The following is a 12,957-nucleotide window of genomic DNA, read 5'->3' as shown; positions in this document are numbered from 1 at the left end:
ACCCGGGCAACAGAGTGAGACCCTGTCTCTATTAAAAATTTAAAAGTAAATATAAATAAATTTCAAAAAGAGGTTATTGAAATTATAGATGTAATTTTTTTCTCATCCAAGTTCATGGAATCCTATACTTGTACAACTGGAGTTTAAGAACTACTACTATGGAATGAGACTGCATTTTAAGGCTCAGAATGTTTTCCATTTGTTGAGATTTCCTTAAGATAAGTACCCATGAGTAATACAGCTGGTTCAAAAGGTACACACAACCTATAATTTATGCTACAGATACCATCTGGCTTTCTTGAAGAGATGTACACGTCCACAGTGAATGAATATACATCCATAGACCTCTTGAGTCCTTGGATCATATGATTGGCAGGCAAAGAACTCTATAGATGGCCCATCCTAGCAGCTCACATTTGCTGCCACTCTGTTAAATGCTGGTCATCTGGAATTGTTTATTCTCCTCATGTTATCATTCCAAGCCAGAAATAAAAGCATGAATATTCAGGTGCTGTTTACCTAATTCAGGAAGACCCCTCCCAGGAGTATGAGGAGGTCTTTTGTTGCTCTCACTCTGGAACCACTGTTTGGGCAGCCCAGGCTGCCTGCCAGACGAGCCCTCCAAGCCCAGGATTCCTCTCCTGTGTGCCCACAAAGCAAACACACGCCCCTTTTTGCCAAGTGAATCAATGGAGTCTTTGATGCTTTGAGAGAATTTGACATAGCCTGCCAATTTAGCATTCACAGAAATGGTTAAAAGATTGTGGTTTGCTACATTTCTATCCTAAAAAGAATCTGGCTAGTGGTGTCTGTGACGCTTTTGTATATAGAATCAGTCCCCTCAGTTTGGCTTTGGACAACATAGATATTGGAAGTAAGCCATTCATAGTAAAACATATTTAGTGATTCTCTCACAATGGTGGCCTCTGTTTCCAGTCTTGGGCTGTGTGTATTTAACAAACAATTCTGGGCTCAGTGAGCAACCCAGTGTGTGTCAGACATGTTATTTACTCTGTGGAGGTTGTGTTAACCTCACAGATCAGCTAGATGGTCATAGATATGGGGTTCTTCTGTCCTCAGAGCAGCGTGAGCTCACTGACAGGGGCTCTAGCTCCATGTTGTTACCCACTGCTGTCTCTAAGCAGGAATCTAAGAACTTTCTCACCAGTGGTGCTTCAAGGATTCTAACAAGCAAGAAAGGCTGAAACTGCCCTTGTCTCTTCCCTTATAGATATGGATTCCACGAGATTTCACTTGGGAAAAAAAGCTCCACAGCTGAAAGTGTTTTCACATCCATTGAGTGACAACTAAGGTCCTTCCCACCTCAGACCTCTCTCCTTTTTATTTTATTTATTTATTTATTGAGACGGAGTCTCTCTCTGTCACCCAGGCTGGAGTGTAGTGGCGTGATCTTGGCTCACTGTAAGCTCCACCTCCCAGGTTCCTGCCATTCTCCTGCCTCAGCCTCCCGAGTAGCTGGGACTACAGGCGCCCACCACCACACCTGGCTAATTTTTGGTATTTTTAGTAGAGATGGGGTTTCACCATGTTAGCCAGGATGGTCTAAATCTCCTGACCTTGTGGTCCACCCGCCTCAGCCTCCCAAAGTGCTGGGATTACAGGCATAAGCCACCGCGCCCGGCAACCTCTCTCCTTTTAAAAACAGAATGCCAAAGCTAGGCCCTGCCATGTCCTGGTTTGGGACAGACTGGCTGAGCTGTTTGGCTTCCTGGGTATCTTTTAATTGCCAGTTTGTAGCCCCTTGAGTACTCTCTTCAGTGCATCCATTTTCCTTGAGAAGCTGTCACCGCCTTCCCAGAGTACTGGTGGGATCTGAGGAACGAGCTGGGGTTGCCCAGTAGATGCAAGTATCCTGGCTCAGCTTCCTAAAGAGTAGCTCCTACAGTGTTCTTGGAATGAAAGCTAAAAACTGGCACAGGATCTATTTGATAAACAGCTGTCATTTGTAGCCGTTCTCCCAGATGTCTGACAGCAGAGTGTTCTCTGATGGAAAGATCAGCACCCAGATTCCCAGCCCCAGCGGGTTCCTTTCCCTGAGCCCCTAGGTTACTATGCTGTAGAACCCTTGTTTCTTGCAGGATCACTGAAGAACAAATAGTTGAATTCAGTAGTCCCTGTGCATCTTCTCCCTGCCTTCATGAAGCCACCCTTGGTGTTTTTATCTGACAAACCACTGACAGAGACAGCTTGGTCCAGATAACATCTAGGTTTCACCTTGTCTTGAGGGAGCTATTTTTCCTCTACAGCTCATAACCTTACCACTATTATTTCCCCTAGATTGATGCCAAGAAGGAACAGCTAGCAGATGCCCGGAGAGACCTGAAAAGTGCTAAGGCTGATGCCAAGGTCATGAAGGATGCAAAGACCAAGAAGTACGTACCTGGTATTGTAAAAGTTGGGGCGGGTGGGGAAAAGTGTGTGCAGCATCTGTCAGAGGTCCTGGGGCCCTGGCTTTTCTATGGTTTCTGAGGGATGTCTTTTGGAAATCTCTGTACTAGGGCTTTTATTGACTCAAAGTGGCAGCATGGGTACAGTGTGCTCTTGTTTAGAGCCCAGGCCTGGTTCTTGAGGACTGTGCTATTCTTCTAGGGTAGTAGAGTCAAAGAAGAAGGCTGTGCAGAGACTGGAGGAACAGTTGATGAAGTTGGAAGTTCAAGCCACAGACCGAGAGGAAAATAAACAAATTGCCTTGGGAACCTCCAAACTCAATTATCTGGACCCTAGGATCACAGTGGCTTGGTAAGTGTTGAACCTTCCTTGAGCTCCTGCTGCTAGCTTGAGAAAGGTGGAGGGCACTGGTGGCCTTCACATGCCATTCCTAAGCTGCACACTTCTAGTCCTCTGGGGAAACTTCTGGCTTCAGCTGTGTACAAGTTACTTTGGTTGCTGAACCTTGTCTGTAGATGCATTGCAACATTCTGGTTGCTCCTAAATGGTCAGTGCTGTCATACTGCCTTGTAGTGTATGTTATGTTTTTAAGAGGCAGGTTCCATCCCTATTCCTTATGGAACTTTAGGACAGGAATGGAAACTCTTAGCTTCTGGCAAAATAGGAAAGAGCCCATTCAACTCTACCCTTCAACAAAACTTTTCGTTGAAATTTTTTGCAGTCGAAGGTAGGAACAAGAGATAAAGATGAGAATAGAGATCTGAGCAACTTACACAGAGAGGCAGAGGGGTCTTTAACAAAGGCAGATAAATATTAGTTTCTCTCTGTGTGTCACACACACTGTCACATAACATCTGAAACAAGTGGCTTTGTTTTGGAAGATGTTTAGTTTGAGCTGTTAAGTTCTGAGCATAGGTGGAGATATCCTCCCCTATGGCACTTGCTAGTCCGGGCTAAAGGTTCCACCTAACTCTTTTGTACCTCTTTCTGCTCGTTTTGCCTTGTTTGGTGCTAGAGGTTTGGTTAGCTCTTAAAAGGCAATATAGTATAGGGTTAAGAACATGGAGAAAAACTGCTTGGGTTCAAATTTCAGGTCACTTACCAGCTAGCTGTTTGAGAAAATCAGTAAATTACCTAACGTCTCTGCCTCAGTTTCTTCATCTGTACCTTTTTTACTTGTACATCTGCAGAAGCACCTACTTTAGAGATCACTGCCAAGATTAAATGAGTTGATCACATAAAACCTTTAGAACATGCTTGGTGCACTATTAATTTGCATCCTCACTAGACAGATGTGAAAGAGAAGATGGAACATCTGACCCTGGGCTTCAGATATGGGCCATTGCTGAGTCACCCTAATCCCCCTTATTTCTCCTTTGTTTGCAGGTGCAAGAAGTGGGGCGTCCCAATTGAGAAGATTTACAACAAAACCCAGCGGGAAAAGTTTGCCTGGGCCATTGACATGGCTGATGAAGACTACGAGTTTTAGCCAGTCTCAAGAGGCAGGGTTCTGTGAAAAGGAACAGTGTGGTTTGGGAAAGATGGATAAACTGAGCCTCGCTTGCCCTCGTGCCTGGGGGAGAGAGGCAGCAAGTCTTAACAAACCAACATCTTTGCGAAAAGATAAACCTGGAGATATTATAAGGGAGAGCTGAGCCAGTTGTCCTATGGACAACTTATTTAAAAATATTTCAGATATCAAAATTCTAGCTGTATGATTTGTTTTGAATTTTGTTTTTATTTTCAAGAGGGCAAGTGAATGGGAATTTGTCAGCGTTCTACCAGGCAAATTCAGTTTCACTGAAATGTTTGGATTCTCTTAGCTACTGTATGCAAAGTCCGATTATATTGGTGCGTTTTTACAGTTAGGGTTTTGCAATAACTTCTATATTTTAATAGAAATAAATTCCTAAACTCCCTCCCCTCTCCCCCATTTCAGGAATTTAAAATTAAGTAGAACAAAAAACCCAGCGCACCTGTTAGAGATGTCACTCTCTATTGTCATGGGGATCAATTTTCATTAAACTTGAAGCAGTTGTGGCTTTGGCAGTGTTTTGGTTCAGACACCTGTTCACAGAAAAGCATGATGGGAAAATATTTCCTGACTTGAGTGTTCCTTTTTAAATGTGAATTTTTATTTTTAATTATTTTAAAATATTTAAACCTTTTTCTTGATCTTAAAGATCGTGTAGATTGGGGTTGGGGAGGGATGAAGGGCGAGTGAGTCTAAGGATAATGAAATAATCAGTGACTGAAACCATTTTCCCATCATCCTTTGTTCTGAGCATTCGCTGTACCCTTTAAGATATCCATCTTTTTGTTTTTAACCCTAATCTTTCACTTGAAAGATTTTATTGTATAAAAAGTTCCACAGGTCAATAAATTTAGAGGAAAATGAGTATTTGGTCCAAAAAAGAAAAATAATCAAGATTTTAGGGCTTTTATTTTTTCTTTTGTAATTGTGTAAAAAATGGAAAAAAAACATAAAAAGCAGAATTTTAATGTGAAGACATTTTTTGCTATAATCATTAGTTTTAGAGGCATTGTTAGTTTAGTGTGTGTGCAGAGTCCATTTCCCACATCTTTCCTCAAGTATCTTCTATTTTTATCATGAATTCCCTTTTAATCAACTGTAGGTTATTTAAAATAAATTCCTACAACTTAACGGAAACTTAAGTGTCTGCCTCTTTGTTACAAAGGGCCTCAGGCCAGAGTTGGGGCTGGGACTTAGTGTGGGATGAGGTCTCACCACTCAGGTCAGCAAGAGTAGATTCCTCCCAGGAGCAGATGAGGTAGGGCCTGTCCTGCTGCTGTGGGTGTGGGTTAAAGGGGATCCAAAGTCCATATCCTTAGATGAAGACAGGAAAGGAAGGGAGGGTGCAAAATATCCACAGTAAGAGGTGTGGTGCAAAGACAGCATCAGAGGCCTAGCGTAGATAAAGTATATTGAGCAGGATGTTGCAGCTGTATTTGAGAGTCAAAAGTTTTGGAGAGCTTTCCATGTGTACTGGCCAAAAGCAGAAGGGAGCTGCTTTGAGTGAGTTTGCTCATGTGGCTAAGCTTACAATCAGGATGGGGAGAATTAAGGTTCCAGATCCCAGAAGCCCCTTCCCAGGTGGGATGCAAACTTCTCCCTGCATTGACTGCTTAATTGAAAGAGGCAGTGTGGTCTCTGACCACTTTCTGATGCTCCAGATACCTTAGCTGGCTATGGTCTCCACAAAAATTGTTCCTTTGCTCATCCTAAATTATAGGTAAGTCTGGAATTCAGAATGAAAGGTGAGGTCTCTAGGTCAAATGGACTACAGGGAGCAGGAAGGCCAGAAGAGTCAGAATTGGTAAATTAATGGAAGGGCTCTGGGCCCTCTAGCTTGTTAGCACGAGCAGGTAGGTGTCTTCGGGGAGGCGAACCCATAGTCTCTGTTCTCCCTGAGGCTGGAGGCAGGGCTGGTACTAGGCCTACAACAGAATCCTAGAGGTCCTTGGCAGCCTGTATTTTCATTAACCAGTGAAAAAGGCAGCATTCACCCCAGGGAATAAGGGAGGTTATGTAGCCATCACTGCTTTGGAGCAGAGAGACTCCAGCCAGGTGTTTTTGAATTCTGTGTTGAGGTAGCTGGCCACTGAATGTAGGGAATACAACAGAGAGGCTCTTTTGGTACCCATTTGATACACTGTGGCTGGTAGGTAGGTGATAAGTGGACCTCAGATGCCACAGCTAGGGGACAAACTGGTCCAGAACTAGAAGGTCAGGTAAGAGGGCCTTGCAGGCAGAAGACCTTGCTGATGAACAGGAAGTAATGCTTACCTCTCTGGCAAGGACGGCCCTTGCAAGTCTGAGGGCAGATGCTGGGCAACAAGATGCTGCTCAACACAACTGAGAGGGGCATCCCAGACGGTGGCAGCAGGCTTGGGAGACCAAAGCCAGAGAATGGGAAGCCGACCTGGCCACTGGGGATGAGAAAATAAGCTGAACAGGTAGGTGGGGGCTAGATGTAAAGGGCCTTGAAGGATGCCTGACCCCAGGAGTCAAGAGTAAACTTATCCCCTTGCCTAGTCCAGTAGGTTTTACTTCCAGCCACATCCAAGAACAGGCCAGATGGGCAGGGTCTGAGAAACCCTCCCATCAGGCCTTTCTATGATGCCCGAGTTCGGTGTGGGCAAAGGGCTTCCACATGCTACCCAAGCCAGATATCTGTGTGCTGACTTGGCTCCTCTCTTCTCTTACCTCACCTTCACCTCCTATCCCCCAAATCTGGCCAGCAAGTCCTGTCTGTCCATTCTCCCTGCCAAAAGCTGTCAAATTTCAGACCTCTGCTACATTAAAACATGAAAAAAAAAAACCTTCACAATCCTCAGCCCTTTCCAGGCACTACTTTCCCTTTTTTCCCAAACAAGCACCTGCAATGAGTCATCTACACCATCCAGCCATTCCCCCACCCATTGCAACTAGCTTCTGTCCCATGAGCCCACAATTCCTTCTCTTCACTCTGACCACTTATCACCAATGACTAAATGACCAAACCAATACATGGGCTCTCCATTCTGTGTCTTACTTAGGGTCTCTGTGGCACTGGACACTGTTGACCACTCCTTCCATCATTTTGAGGGTACAATGATTTTTAGTAACTTTGCTGAGTGGTGCAACTATTAACCATAAGTCAATTTTAGAACATTTTCATCTCCCTATAAGATCCTTCATGCTCACTTAGAGTTAATCCACATTACCACTCCCAGCCTCCACTAACCTTTCTAAATGTGCATTCTGAACATTTCATGTAAATGGAATCATTCAATATATGGCCACTCCCTTCTCTCTGGTTTTCATAATGCCAACCTCTCCTGATTTTCCTCCTGGTCCCTATCAGGCTTTTTCTGAGTCACCTCTTCTATCAGGCCCTAAGTGCCATGATTCTTATCTCAGCGTAGCTGATTTCATTTGCCCCTAAAGGTGATGACACCTCTTTCTCTCTAGCCTAGAGCCCTTTTCTAAGCTCCAGACTCACATTGTCAACTACACCTCTGCAGGGCATGTCCACGGGCACCTCAATCTCAGCGTCTCTAGAACTGAGCTCAGTACCTACCACCCCAAGCCTGTTGGGCCTGGGCTTCACAGCTCAGGGAAGGGCACCAGATCCTCTGTCCCCCAACCCAGAAACTAAGGTGGCCACCATCCTTCACTCCTCTCATTTCCACACCTAGTAAATTACTCCAAAATCATCTCCTCAATACCATAAAATTTAATTTTTTTCTGAAAAAATTTTACTCCTTAGAAACTCCTCAAATAATGAGACACTGTCAACTTGTTTTGAACCAAAAAGCACTTTTTAGAGAAAACACATTACCCTGAAATGACCTCAGTCAGGCCAGTTTTGGATGCTTATAAGTAGTCCCCTGACAAAAATCAGTAAACAAGGAGACAAATTTAACACAGACTTAGTAGTTATTTTTCACAATCCCAAGAATTCCATTTAAACAAGCCTCTTAGAGATCACTAAATAGCAAAGCGTTTTTTAGATTTTATAATTGTACTGTGTGTGTTTTTGTTTTTTGGTTTTTTTTTTTGAGACGGAGTATAGCTCTGTCACCCAGGCTGGAGTGCAGTGGTGTGATCTTGGCTCATTGCAACCTCTGCCTCCTGGGTTCAAACCATTCTCCTGCCTCAGCCTCCTGCCACCACCCCCAGCTAATTTTTGTATTTTTCGTAGAGATGGGGTTTCACCATGTTGGCCAGGCTGGTCTCGAATTCCTGACCTTGTGATCTTCCCGCCTCAGCCTCCTAGAGTGCTGGGATTACAGCCATGAGCCACCGTGCCTGGCTGGCCCACACAAATGTTTTTAAAGGAGTCTTTTAGGCCAGGAGCAATAGCTCATGCCTGTAATCCCAGCAGTTTCGGAGGTCAAGGCAGAAAGATCACTTGAGCCCGGGAGCCCAAGGCTGCAATGAGCGAAGACTGTAACACTGCACTCCAGCTTAGGTGAGAGTGAGATTCTATCTACACACATACACCACAGTCTTTTAGAAGAACTGAGATAGTAATGGATAACATGACAGAGTTGAGGTTTGGGTCAAAATAATATGGGAGGGGTTAGTGGGTAGAATTTGGCATGAAACAAGAGTGGCCACTAATTCATTATTGAAGCTAGATGATGGGTATGTGGGCATTCACTATACTACGCACTTAGACACATTTGAGATTTTTCTTTTTCTTTTTTTGAGACGGAGTCTTGCTCTGTTGCTCAGGCTGGAGTGCAGCGGCGCAATCTCGGCTCACTGCAACCTCTGCCTCCCAGGTTCAAACGATTCTCCTACCTTAGCCTCCTGAGTAGCTGGGATTACAGGCATGTGCCACTTATAATGCTAATTTTTTTGTATTTTTAGTAGAGACGGTTTCACCACGTTGGCCAGGCTGGTCTCGAACTCCTGACCTCAGGTGATCTGCCCACTTCAGCCTCCCAAAGTGCTGGGATTACAGGTGTGAGCCACTGCACCCGGCCCAGCCACCGTACCTGGCCGAGATTTTTCTTTAAAAATGTCTTTTATTTAGACACAGGGTCTCACCTCTGTTGCCCAGGCTAGAGTACACTGGTGTGATCATAGCTCACTACAGCCTTGAACTCCTGGGCTCAAACAATCCTCACACTTCAACTTCCTGAAGAGCTGAGACTACAGGTGCATGCTACCATGCCCGGCTAATTTTTTTATTTTTATATTTTTAGAGACAAGGCCTCACTATGTTGCCCAGGCTGGTCTCCAACTCTCGGGGTCAAGCAATCTTCCTGTCTCAGCCTCCCCAGATGCTGATATTATAGGTGTGAGCTACTATGCCCAGCAGAGATATTTCATAACATGTTTAAAGCAATACAGTAACTGGTTATTTTGAAGATTATTAGTATATATCCATAGAGGAACTGAGGGGAAAAAAAGCAATATCTTAATGTTATACTAAAAGGTAATTATGCTTAGGTTACAATTTTCAGTGATAACATCACATACTAATTCAGAAAGTATTCTCTTTGCTGTAACATGGATGAATCTCAATAACATTATGCTGAACGTAGACACAATAGTACATACTGTATGATTCCATTTATGTGAAATTCCAGAATAGGCAAAACTAATCTGTAGTGACAGTCAGTGGTTGCTGGGTGGGGACGCAGGAGACTGACTGCAAAGGGGCACCAGGAAACATGTTGGGATGATGGAAATATTCTCTTTCTTGATTGGGTGGAGGTTACATGAGGGTATACATTTGTCAAAGCACAAATTTTACACTTAAAAATGGATGTATTTATATGTAAATTATTCCTCAACAAAAATTATTTTTTAAGTAAAAAAATTTTAAGTAAAAAATGTTGGCCGGGCACAGTGGCTCACGCCTGTAATCCCAACACTCTGGGAGGCCAAAGCTGGTGGATCACCTGAGGTCAGGAGTTCAAGACCACCCTGGCCATGGTGAAACGCTGTCTCTACTAAAAATACAAAAAATTGGCCGGGCACGGTGGCTCAACCCTGTAATCCCAGCACTTTGGGAGGCCGAGACGGGTGGATCATGAGGTCAGGAGATGGAGACCATCCTGGCTAACATGGTGAAACCCCATCTCTACTGAAAAATACAAAAAAACTAGCCGGGCGAGGTGGCGGGCGCCTGTAGTCCCAACTACTCGGGAGGCTGAGGCAGGAGAATGGCGTAAACCCGGGAGGCGGAGCTTGCAGTGAGCTGAGATCCGGCCACTGCACTCCAGCCTGGGAGACAGAGCAAGACTCCGTCTCAAAAAAAAAAAAAAAAAAAAACAAAAATACAAAAAATTAGCCGGGTGTGGTGGTGTGCACCTGTAATCCCAGCTACTCGGGAGGCTGAGGCAGGAGAATCACTTGAACCTGGGAGGCAGAGGTTGCAGTGAGCCAAGATCGTGCCATTGCACTCCAGCCTGGGCAACAAGAGTGAAACTGTCTCAAAAAAAAAAAAAAAAAAGGTTGTTTGCTCTCTCTCAAACTTAGAAGGGAGGGAAAGTGATGATGTGCTTTGAGAGATTCTATTAGATGACTTAAAAACTGACTTATAGTGAAAATACAGAAATCCAAGATTTATATAAAGAGTTGAATATAATTTACTGAAAATGTGAGTGTGCGAAAAATCAATATTCATGAATCAATACATTGTTTTAAATATGTGACTTAAAGTATGTACATGTTAACTAAATAAACTATTATATGTGGACATTTGCATCTCTAAAAATGTTTATATTTTAGTTGCAAAAAATTAATAATAACCCACAAAACAACTTGGAGTGACCCTATCATGAAAATGAGTGTTTGCCTTGTATCTGGAGTGGCCACATCTCTTTCAGGCATACAGTTTCTCACTCTGCTCTATCTCCACAACACCAACAGGTCTCAATAAAGCCAAGTGTCCCTTCTCAGTGCTCCAGGGGACCCCATCACACTGAATTGTCATGGTCTGTTGGCATTTCTGTACCCACTGCTGGAGTGGGAACTTGTTCTGACTCAGCTTGCTGTCCTAGTGCTCTAGAGGATGCATCGGTGAAGTGTGTTGCAAGGAGGAGAGAGAAAAACAGAAAAATGCAGGTCTGCCCTGGCCTGGGCCAGTAGCTGGCAAGGGCTTTCCCCTTCTCTTCCTTTATTGCCATATGTCGCCTCAGTGATGCAATCACAGTGTCCCTGCCACCTTTCAGAAGAAGGTACATCTGCAGCCCAGCTGGAGAACCTCAACATCTGGGTCCCACTACAGGGGCCAATCAGCAGAGATACACCAAGGTCGATGGAGAGAGCAGTCCCTGGGAGCAGCTGAGCCAGGTGTGATTTTGCCTTGAGAGAAAACACGAGGCTCTTGAGGGACAGATAATACATCCCAGGTGAGGAGCAAAGCAGGTGGACATGACCTAAGAAGTGTGAGGCCTGACAACTAAGTTGGAGCCACAGACAGATTTGGGGGCCAGGGGTCAGGAGCCTAAACAGCAGGTTGTGGGTGGAGTTCAAGGTGCACTGTTAGTTCTTAGGAATACTGGCTGTATGCTGAGGTGCAGGCTGGCTCACAAACCCAGAGGAGGGGCTGTTCAGATGTCTAACATGAGAAACTGACTAAAAATTAAAGAATGGTTTAGGTTGGGTGCAGTGGCTCACACCTGTAATCCCTTCACTTTGGGAGGCTGCGGTGGGTGGATCACCTGAGGTCAGAAGTCGAGACCAACCTGGCCAACATGATGAAACCCTGTCTCTACTAAAAATACAAAAAATTAGCTGGGCATGGTGGCACGTGCCTGTAATCCCAGCTACTCAGGAGGCTGGGGCAGGAGACTTGCTTGAACCCAGGAGGCGGGAGTTGCAGTGAACCAAGATCGTGCCACTGCACTCTGGCCTGGGCAATAAGAGTTAAAAAAAAAAAAAAAAAAGAATGGTTTAAAGGAAAAGGACAATGTTCTACACATGGATCAAATTAGACACTGCAAGACTATAAATCTGTTCCCTCCTAATGTGAAAAGGGCTTCACTGAGCTATACGGTATACTTGTATATTATGCCTTCGATATTCACTCAAAGCCATTACAAGGAACAAATGAAAACGGCGTCAGTATTTGCTATTAATCAGTTGAGAACATTCTCCACTATTTCAATTAAATAAGTATCCAGGTGAGAAACTTCTTTTATAATTTAACCCCAGAATTTTTTTTTTACTCCAAAGAACCAGTTAACAGAATAGAAAGTGTTATTGTTTTGGCTATCAGGAAGCTCAGCCATGTTTAATTCTCAATCACATCAGCTACGTTAACCCATAAACCATATTATCATCCTCCTCCTTATAATCTCATCTCCTATTTCTATATTTTGTTCTCTATTTTTAAGTACTCAAAGCTTTTTTTTAAAGGGCTGAAAAAGAATACATTTGTGGTAGGCATAGCAATGTGCCACCCAGATCCCCTTCAAGGAAGGACTTGTTGACCCAACTATTGGGAGAGCTGTCAGCAGAAAATCTTTAGCTGCCAGCCCCTCGAAGATCACCTTGGCTGCAGAGTGCCGTCTGGCCCAGGCTAGGCTCTTCCCAGGACATTACAACTCCTTTCCAGGCTAGTGCCAGACAAGAGATCCTGGGGGTTGGCTGAGACTGTCATCAGGCCTGCGTCTCCGTTTAGTTTGCCCTGTGCCCACTCCTGTTTCTTTCCAGTACCTCCCTGAGTGTTGATCCCAGGAGCACTCCCTAATAAACATGCTGCACACTAACCTGTCACAGAGTCCGCATCCAAAGAACCCAACCTGTGACAGCACTGAATCAAAAGAGACTCAGGAGGCTGAGGCAGGAGAACTGCTTGAACTTTGGAGACGAGTTTGCAGTGAGCCGAGATTGCGCCATTGCACGCCAGCCTGGGCGACGAGAGAGAAACTCTGTCTCAAAAAAAAAAAAAAGAAAGAAAATACATCAGGTAGGGGTATTTTACAAAGGAGAGAGGATATACAATAAAGTGTTCATACATACATGGGAAGCAAAACAGCACTGACTCTGGGGCCAGACTACCTGGGTTTCAATCCTGC

At 44.3% G+C, this 12,957-nt stretch overlaps 2 protein-coding genes across 2 annotated transcripts in view; both read left to right on the top strand.

Moving 5' to 3' along the window:
* The window catches only part of TOP1 (DNA topoisomerase I), a 713,073-nt gene extending 707,993 nt beyond the window's left edge, over window positions 1–5,080 (top strand). The window contains exons 20-22 of the mRNA XM_050806644.1: window positions 2,299–2,393; window positions 2,611–2,760; window positions 3,796–5,080. Of these exons, the coding sequence (XP_050662601.1) occupies window positions 2,299–2,393; window positions 2,611–2,760; window positions 3,796–3,898 (348 nt within the window). The 3' untranslated portion in view covers window positions 3,899–5,080. The remainder of the gene's footprint in view (window positions 1–2,298; window positions 2,394–2,610; window positions 2,761–3,795) is intronic.
* The window catches only part of PLCG1 (phospholipase C gamma 1), a 431,655-nt gene that overhangs the window by 376,663 nt on the left and 42,035 nt on the right, over window positions 1–12,957 (top strand). The gene's annotated exons all lie outside the window — the stretch shown is intronic.

The sequence above is a fragment of the Macaca thibetana genome, chromosome 10, assembly GCF_024542745.1.
Source record: "Macaca thibetana thibetana isolate TM-01 chromosome 10, ASM2454274v1, whole genome shotgun sequence".
NCBI classification, from domain to species: domain Eukaryota; kingdom Metazoa; phylum Chordata; class Mammalia; order Primates; family Cercopithecidae; genus Macaca; species Macaca thibetana.
This window is presented reverse-complemented; position numbering and strand designations above follow the sequence as displayed.